This window comes from Camelina sativa, chromosome 12 (genome assembly GCF_000633955.1).
Source record: "Camelina sativa cultivar DH55 chromosome 12, Cs, whole genome shotgun sequence".
NCBI lineage: Eukaryota > Viridiplantae > Streptophyta > Magnoliopsida > Brassicales > Brassicaceae > Camelina > Camelina sativa.
The window spans coordinates 17,653,584-17,663,729 of NC_025696.1; the positions used below are offsets into that span (position 1 = coordinate 17,653,584).

Sequence of the window (10,146 nt, forward strand, 5' to 3'; positions counted from 1 at the left end):
TTCTACACTATTAATATATATATATATATATATATATATATATGTTCTCTATCTCTTTTTGTTTATATATACATATTAAATTAAATACACATTAGCGTTTGAACATGTAGAAAGATCTTATATATAAAGATTGAGCTAAGACACAAGATTATTTATACATGAGAGACTGTGTGTATTACAACAATGTAAAAGAGATATCCATAGAAAGAATATAGTAAATATTTAGTATTTCTCTTACGCATAAAAATTTTATATGAATGTACAGACTGGATCCATATTACGTGGAAAATTTACCAGATTATATAAAAACCGTTATCAAGTTTGCCTGGAATACTTTGATACATGAAAGAAGGGTTAGTTGGAGAGAAGAAGAACATAGTTTGGATGTGGCTGACGTGGAGGTTTTGAAGAATCTAATTGGAGGGAAAGGAGCCAATGACGTGGTGTGCATTGGTGTTGTTGACCATTGACGACGTTGAAGTATAAAGAGGCGGAGGAGTTCATTTGCAAAGTTATGAAAAGAATCTGAAATTTGTAAAAAATCTAAAAATTTCTAAAAAGTTTCTCTGAGCTTAGCTCTCATCTTGAGAGTTAACATGATCGATTCTGTGTTTTATGAACATTGAATTGGTTTGGTTGATTGATCGTGAGTTTTATTGTATCAAAAGTATCGGAGCCATATCTTTTCTCGGTTTCAATGGCGGAAACTAGATCACGATTTTGTTTTGAGCAAATGATGGCGAGACAAAAGCAAGAGATGGACGAGATGGTGGCTAAACTGAAGGAAGCTATTCGACTGATTGTTTACCGATCAGAGAATGCGGAGGAGGAGACTCTACAAGTCGATGCTTTCCCAGCCTTGCCACAGCGGTCGGAGTCACCGGAGTTCTCTCGTCCTCTGCCGAAACCAATCTATATAGCCAACAATATTCCAGATGTACCTAAAATTTCATCGCCAATGTCTAATTTCACAAACAAGCTTCATCGACAAATTCCTTTGGAGGAGATGAATGAGAAAAGGATGAAGGGATTATGTCTATTTTGTGAAGAACCGGAAACACCCGATCATCACCTGCAACATAAAAACTTACGTATTTGCATGAAAGATGAAGATGAAGATGATTTTGTTAGTGAGTCAGACTTGGTAGAGAATGATATTGAGAAGGATTTGGTAGAAATTGAGGTTGATGTTGAAGAGAAAGGTTCGTTCTCCGATTCTGTTATCAAACAGCAGGTATCATCAATCTTTCACTTGGAACTTAGCCATAGGTCTACCATAGAATCTCAGGATGTTGATGATCAATTTCCTGATGTTGAGAAAGTTTCTGGAATCAACGTAGTAGAGTGTGAAATGGATTTATTGATTCAACAGAATCAATTGGTTCAAGAACAAGCTGAGAATACTTTGGATCAGTATATGTGTTCACCGCTCACACATCAGTCACAATTTGATCATCTAATTGTGGTGAGTTGTGCACGCTAAGTGTTTGATTCAATGTCAGGGAGAACAAAATTGTTGACAAATGAGAGAAGGGAAACATGTTCAAAGACTTGGTGGTTTAAATTCAAAGACATGGCACAATTAAGAGAACTGATACAAGAAAAACTGGGGGTTTATGAAGCCAATGCAACAAGAAATCAGTTGATGTCACCCATTGGACTTGTTGTTGATGAATTGCATTTTGATTGTGGAAGTGATATTTTGTGTGATCAGTACCTTGTTAGTGCAGTAGATGTTGGAGATTTTCAGGAGGCACAATAGTTCTTTAATGATGAAGCATACATTCGGAAATCTCAGATTTTAATGGAGGAGGATAGCAATTTTTATGCCTACCAAGATTTCAGTGGAATAAGCTACATATTACATCAACTGAAGAAGCCGAGATATGTTATAGACAAACATGATGAGATGTTCAAAGTGGTCAGAAATGTTGGCAAGAGAAGTATGCTATGTTTAACGTCTGGGATAAGAGAGAGTGTTGTTGTTCATGAACAAGAAGTTGTGTGTGAGCAGATTTTAAGGGTGAGTAAGCAGTTGTTGCAACCCAATTTGTTCATTCAAAAAGTCATGAGAAACAAACAGTTTGAGTTTCCCAAGCGGTGGATGTTTAAGTACAAAGAATATGTAAAGAGAGCCCAGTTTCTGCATTCTTTTGCTATTGTGGGTCCTCTAACTGCAACCTGGGCTGTTCATAGGATTAGGAGAAATGATGCTCATGATATTGATATCATTGTTGCAAACAAGCAGCTCAAGTACAAAGCAGAGGTGAGAAGATGGCTAGCAAAAATACATGATTGGTGTATATTTTTCACCGAGAGTGGTGTGCATTATTTTCTACAAGATGAGTTTGAGCAGTTTGTGAACAATGTGGACAAGTTGCAAAGGCATAAGGACAGGGATGCATTGCTACTACAGTTTCTATCTGGTGCTGAGAGGTTCCAAATCAAGCACAAATGGCTATATAAGCTCGGGGAACAGAGTGACAAGTGGACGAAACTCTTTTGCTTCATGGGTGATGCAGTAGGAAGCTCTAGGATTATCATGCACTAAACCTAGTTAGAAATCAAGTTCTCAAGCGTGAACTTGATTAAGAAAAACTCTGGAAATCCACCAGATTTAGAGAAGAAAACTCTCTGCTTTTATTAATTAGAATCAAAACTGTTTTTTCAATAACCTAGACTCTCTCTATATATAGAGAAGAAACCCAAAACACAAAATAGAAAACTCTAATCATAAATAGAAAACTAACATAAGTGAATATATCAAAAGAAAAGTTAAATTCACTAAATCCTTCCTACGTCAGTCTCATCCACCTCCGAAGAACTTGTCCTCAAGTTCTCTTCTGGATATAGAACCCCATCTTCATGTTACTCATAAATGTCAGCGAAATTAAAAGTACTGGAAATGTTTATCGATTCTGGGAGATCTAGAACATAAGCATTGTCATTGATCTTCCGTAACACCTTGAATGGACCATACTTGCGAGACTTCAGCTTGCTGTTGGTACCAACTGGAAATCTCTCTTTACGCAGGAACAACATCACTTCATCACCTTCTTTGAAAACTTTGAGTCTTCGGCGTTTATCAGCAGCAACCTTGTTCTTTTGTCTAGTAGCTTCTAACTTAGCCTTAACAGCTTCTTTAACAGCCAAAACTTCTTCAGCCATGGTTTCAGCTGATGCATTAACTCCACGAGTCTTAGGCAACTTAACCAAATCAACCACATGTCTAGGAACAGAAGTATACACTAGAGAAAAAGTAGATTTCCCTGTCGCAGAATGGACAGCACTGTTGTAAGCAAATTCTATTTAAGGCAAAGCTAAATCCCACTGTTTTGGTTTATCCCCACAAAAACTTTGAACCATATTTCCTAAAGTCTGATTAGTTACTTCAGTTTGTCCATCTGCTTGTGGATGAGCTGTAGAACTTCGATTAATAGCTGTTCCAAACATCCTCCAAAGAGTAATCCAAAAATGACTTACAAACTTTGTGTCCCTATCAGAAGTAATCGACTTAGGAACTCCGTGAAGGCGCACCACTTCCCTGAAAAACAATTTGGCTATGTTGGATGCATCCGCAGTCTTCTTGTAAGCAATGAAATGTGTCATCTTAGAAAATCTGTCAACTACCACAAACACATAATCCACACCCCGCTGTGTACGAGGCAATTCTAACACAAAATCCATAGCCAAGTCTTGCCAAATATCATCAGGAACAGGTAAAGGCATATAAAGACCAGTGTTCTGTGAATGGCCTTTCGATACTTGACAAATGTAACACCTTTTGACAATGGCTCCAGCATCTCTCCTTACGTGTGGCCAAAAGTATCGCTCCTCTAGGCTAGCGATAGTCTTATCTCTTCCCAAATGCCCACTAAGACCACCCCCATGCAAATCACGGATCAACTTCTCTCTTAGCGATGAGCAAGGGATGCACAATCGATCTCCTTTAAACAAGTAGCCTTCCCGAATATGAAAATCTGCAGAAGGATGCTTCTCGTTGCATTTGGCCCATCGTTCCTTGAATTCAACATCATTCTCATACAATTCCTTCATAAACTCAAATCCCACAATCTCTTGTGTTAAAGTAGCTAGCAATGACGCCCTCCTACTCAAAGCATCAGCCACCTTATTAAGCGCACCTGACTTATGCTGGATTATGAAAGGAAATTTCTGCAGGAAGCTACCAACAAGCATGCATTTTATTGATCACCTTTTGGCTGTGAAGAAACTTCAAAGCTTGGTGGTCAGTAAACAAAATGAACTCTCTCTGAATCAAATAATGCTCCCACTGCCTTAAGGCTCTAAATACTCCATAGAACTCTTGATCATAAGTGCTCCACTTCTGTCGAGCTTCAATCAATTTCTCGCTGAAGAAAGCCACTGGTCATTTTTCTTGAGACAAGACAACACCTATTCCCACTCCACTAGCATCACATTCAACTTGGAACACTTTATCAAAATTAGGCAACGCTAGAACTGGTGCAGTACATAGCTTTTCCTTGATTAACTCAAAATTTTTCTCTTGCTCGAGACCCCACTGAAACTTTCATTTCTTCAAGCACTCGGTAATAGGAGAAGTAATAATACTGAAATCTCTTATAAATCTACTATAAACGGTAGCAAGACCATGAAAGCGGCGTACATCACTGACTGATTTCGGGACAGGCCAATCCCTAATAGCTTTCACTTTATCTTCGTCAACATGAATTCCTTCTTCTCCAACAACATGAATTCCTTCTTCTCTTCTAAGACCTGCAACACCTGTCTCACATGCTCCAAATGATCTTCTTTTGTTTTACTGTAGATCAAAATATCATCAAAATAAACCACCACAAAAGAACCTGTAAACGGACGAAGAACTTGGTTCATTAGCCGCATGAAGGTACTAGGGGCGTTTGACAGCCCAAATGGCATCACCAGCCACTCATACAATCCATCTTTGCTCTTAAAAGTTGTCTTCCATTCATCTCCAGGCCTAATTCGTATATGATGGTATCCACTGCGAAGATATATCTTAGAAAAGACTTTAGAACCAGTTAACTCGTCAAGCATGTCGTCCAATCTAGAAATAGGGAAACGATACTTGATAGTTATCATGTTGATAGCTCTGCTATCTACACACATCCGCCACTGATTTCCTTTCTTAGGAACAAGAAGGACTGGCACTGCACAAGGACTCGTACTTTCACGAATGAACAGATCTTCAATTTGTTCCCTCAAAATCTCATTTTCTTTAGGACTCATACGGTAATGGGGAATGTTTGGTAAGCTTGATCCTGGAATAAGGTCAATCTGATGCTGAATGTTACGCATAGGAGGTAATTCTTGTGGTAACTCATCTGCAATTAGCTCCTTGAAATCTTGCAGAATCTCAAGTATTTCTTTTGGAGTCGTTACTTGTTCTGTTATAACACTCATCAGCCCTTTAATCACCACCGGACATATACATTCAGATTCTTTTATTGCTTCACCTAGCTCTCTTTCACTATCTGTCAATACCAAGAAGTTAGAATTTTTCCTCCCTGAATTCTGATCAAGGTGTGAAACAGGAGCCATAGCAATCTTGTGCCCATTCCATGAAAACATTAACACATTATCTCTTCCTTGATATGTAACATCATTATTGTACTGCCAAGGATGACCAAGTATGATATGACAAACATCCATGTCAAGAACATCACACAATACCTCTTCTTTGTAATTTTTTCCAATGGAGATCGGAACCTTACAAGACAGTGTCACTCTATATCGAGAGCCTTTACTCACCCATCGTAAAGCATATGGCTTCTCAAGTGGCGTTGTGGGTAACTTCAGATATTCAACCAGTTTATGAGAAACTAGGTTTTCTATGCTACCATTATCCACAATCAAGTTGCAGACTTTGTCGTTAATTGAACACCTTGTTCTGAACAATTTTTTTCGCTGTCCTTCTTTCTTAGATGATAACAAGACCCTTTCAAGTACAATGTTTATCATCTAATTCGATTCTTCTTCAGCAAACTCAACACCTGCATATTCATCCTCTTCTTCATGTTCTTCTTCCTCCTCTAGCAAAGCTGTAGTTCACCTACTCGGACAAACATTTGATTTGTGACCTTGTCCTTGACAGCGGAAACACTTGTCGATGGATGGTCTCGCATAAGTGTTACTTTGCTTCTGGATTGGTGCTTTATTCTGCTGAGCATTATTAGATCCGTTGTTAGAACTTCCAGCTCCTTTGTTCCCAAGGTTAGTATCCTTTGTTACTACACTGTTCTCCTTATCTCCTATTGATTCAGAATTATTTTGAGGTGAATATCTTCTAAAAGAAGTGAAATTGTGAGGAGATTTCTCAATTAACTCAGCTTTCAAAGCTAGACTAGAAGCCTCTTGCACAGTCCATACAGTTTGTAAACCCATCTTCTCTTGAATAGAACTCTTTAACCCACTGATGTATCTTGCCACTTTCTGATTTTCTGTCTCTTCAAGATTATTACGCTCAGAAAATCGCAGAAACTCTGCTGTATACTCTGTCATAGTCCTTTTGCCTTGAACACATTCAATATACATCTTATAGAGAATCTGTTCATAGTCCTCCGGTAAGAACCTGTCCATCATGAACTGTTTCATCCGCCTCCATGTCTTGACTGGTCCCTTTCTTTGCTTTTGCCTCTGAACAACAAGTTTATCCCACCACACAGCAGCAGTACTCTTCAGCCTAATTGCCACCATCTTAACTTGCTTGTTTTCAGGGACACCCATAACTTCAAAGAACCTATCGACGCTTATTTGCCAATCTAGAAAATCTTCAATACCCATAGTTCCATCGAACAATGGAATGTCAGCTTTAACACGGTAATCATGATTATTCTGTCGATTTCTTGGCTCAACTTCATCCTCCACAGCTTCCTTTTCATCAGAACTTGAGCTTTCATTAATAATAGCATGATTGTTGTCTACCCTTGGGATTCCTCTTCCTCTGTTTCTGTGCTGATTTTCGTTAAGCCCTTGTCCTCCTTCTATGCCTCTTTGCTGATTTGCATTGTTGTTGTTTCTGATCTCAGTTGTCAAATTTGTCATCAAATTTGTCATCTGATCGGTCAAAGCAGTTAAAGCCGAGGTAATAGCCTCGGTAAAACCCTCAAAGTCTGCTTTGGTCACAGATTGATCTCCCATAGCTGATCAAGCCTTGAAAAAGAAACAGGAAAAAGCCTGCTCTGATACCACTTGACGCAGTAGGAAGCTCTAGGATTAGCAAGCACTAAACCTAGTTAGAAATCAAGTTCTCAAGCGTGAACTTGATTAAGAAAAACTCTGAAAAATCCACCAGATTTAGAGAAGAAAACTCTCTGCTTTTATTAATTAGAATCAAAACTGTTTTTCCAATAACCTAGACTCTCTCTATATATAGAGAAGAAACCCAAAACACAAAATAGAAAACTCTAAACAGAAATAGAAAACTAACATAAGTGAATATATCAAAAGAAAAGTTAAATTCACTAAATCCTTCCTATGTTAGTGGGACTGGTTACTTACAAGCTTGGAAGTACGGCTAAGATAGTTGCAGTTTTGTATCAGCGTGTGGATCAACTGGTTCCAATGGGAATTGTCAAAGTAGAACGAATGCTTGTGGTTACACAGACCCAAACCTTTGACCCTGGAATCAGATTTGAATCACAAGAGACTTTAAGAAGACATATTCAAACTAGAGCTGCTACACTGGTTTTGCTAAGCAGACAAACTAACTCTCCAAAGAAGTCACTTTACAATGTCTATGATTTGCAGAGGAGTTCTTGCCACTAAACCTTGAGGTCAAGGTTTCTCAAAAGAGGGAGATTTGATACAGGAAAGAAGGGTTAGTTGGAGAGAAGAAGAGCATAGTTTGGATGTGGCTGACGTGGAGGTTTTGAAGAATCTAATTGGAGGGAAAGGAGCCAATGACGTGGTGTGCATTGGTGTTGTTGACCATTGTCGACGTTGAAGTATAAAGAGGCGGAGGAGTTCATTTGCAAAGTTATGAAAAGAGTCTGAAATTTGTAAAAAACTAAAAATCTCTAAAAAGTTTCTCTGAGCTTAGTTCTCATCTTGAGAGTTAACATAATCGATTTTGTGTTTTATGAATATTGAATTGGTTTGGTTGATTGATCGTTAGTTTTATTGTATCAAACTTTGAGATCCGAAGAAGGATTGTCATATAATGTACAAGCAGAACTTGAAGAGGTAGTAGTGCTGTTGACAAAAAAAAAAAGGTAGTAGTGTAAAGATCAAAGTTACCAATATCTTGGAAGCTAAAGATCATATCAGAATTCACGTTGCCAGCTAGATGAATAAATATATAATTTATGAACACGTACTAAAAAAGTTGAGAATTTCAGTTATGGACATAATTTGCATATAAGACATTAAAGCTATATGATGAGTCTGTGAGAGGATCAAGTTTGAAGACAGGACAAGACCACTCAATCTTCCCCCAAATCTCGCGTGAGTCGCGTCTATTGCGTTTGCCTTTGACAAGAGAAATGGAAATCTCGGTGGAGTAAAGCTCGAGACTGTGAGGATGCGGTTTCGAGAAAATGACAATCTTCCCAGCAGGGCCGGTGCAGAGTTTGGTGATATAAGAACCCCATTGTCGGAGTTGTTCCAAACCCTTCACTTCCTTCCAATGCAAGTCAGGGCAAACACCACAGTATTCTCCCGCGGGTGGCACGGCAGAATAAGAATGTCCCCATGACACACCAATCGTTTCTGTAAATGTATCCTGGCATGGAATCTGTTTTACCCCTTGCCACAAACATACATTTACTTGGTGAGAAGGAGAAGTTTTGACCATCCTCATCCACTGCGTAAACCTCCTCCTCCTCTTTAGTTTTCATCAACACGCTTTGTTGGATATTGAGGGGCATCTTGGGCGTAAACACAAACAAGAAATCCCAAGTGTTGGTGGAGATGTCGTACACCTCTGCCCAGTTTGAGGAATCAGCTACATCATCCGCGAGCCCTCCAAACACATATATCTTGCAGCCGCCTGAGTCTGTCAACATCAGGCTTGCAGATGGGGAAGCACGAGCCATCTTCATGGGCGGCAGGGCGTACCATTTGTGCTGGATACAATTGAAATACGAGACTTCCGAAGTGGGCTTGCCGTCTACGAGTCCACCGATGATATAAATCAGATAAGACATCGTCACGAAAGCGGAGCCTGATTTCGGAGCCTGATCATAAAAGTCCATATGGATGGGTTTCAGCCAACGTTGTATGGGGTGGAGGATGAACCAGCGTGGGCTTGGTTCTGGAAAGATGCGCAAGCATACGTAGACATATTGCTCGACGCAACCCATCTGCCATCTCAATTTCGTGACCTCAGAGGAAACCACCAGAGACCGGTGACTCTTGGAGGCGATAGCTAAAGCCGCGAGGTCCAATCTCGACAACTGAGCCAAGCAGTTTACAACTACCTCATCCGGCAACGACCATAACCCACAAACCTCCTTCTTTTTTGTTTTATTCTCCGTCTTTTTATTGTGACATGGCGTCAATCCTTATATCGCACTTCTTGATGATTGTTCAACGGAAGGAATATTAATTCCCATTCTCGATCGTGAGAGGATCCACACAGAAACTAATCTCTGGTCAGTCAAAATCAAAAGCGAGCGGGCAACAGATCTGCTAGTTTATAAATCTTGTGTCTTGACATGAGTAGTCACAAGATTGTATAATAAAGGAAAAAGGAAAAGTGGTGGAGCAGAGGAAAAAAGAAGAGAAGATATGCTATTGAAAACCTTTTTTCTTGTGGTCAAGCATCGTAGTCAAGAAGAGACTTATTATTTTACATATCTAAGCAAATCGGAAAGCTGACAGGAGGAGGCGAAGAAGAGAATAACCGAGGACGAAGGTCGAAGGGAAGAAAGAGGGTTACACAATTATTATATAGCCCTGTTTTTTTTTCTTCTTAATTTTTTATTTTTGTACATTATTTATTTACAAATATATATATTCCATTTATATACTATAACGAATTCGACGAATATATAAAAAGGTAATATTTTTCACACCAAAAAAAAAAAGGTAAAATTATTAAGCAATTAAAAGGAAACAGATAGCTAAGGATGAGGAAAAAAATTAAAGAGATTACTTTTTTTTTTTTTGCCAACCAAAAAAAGAGAT

At 38.9% G+C, this 10,146-nt stretch overlaps 1 protein-coding gene across 1 annotated transcript; it reads right to left on the reverse strand.

Annotated features, from left to right (window-relative positions):
- On the reverse strand, nucleotides 8,332-9,861 carry LOC109128114 (F-box/kelch-repeat protein At5g49000-like). The gene has a single exon (XM_019233905.1). The coding sequence runs from the start codon at nucleotides 9,318-9,320 to the stop codon at nucleotides 8,652-8,654; it is 669 nt and encodes a 222-aa protein (XP_019089450.1). The 5' UTR covers nucleotides 9,321-9,861; the 3' UTR covers nucleotides 8,332-8,651.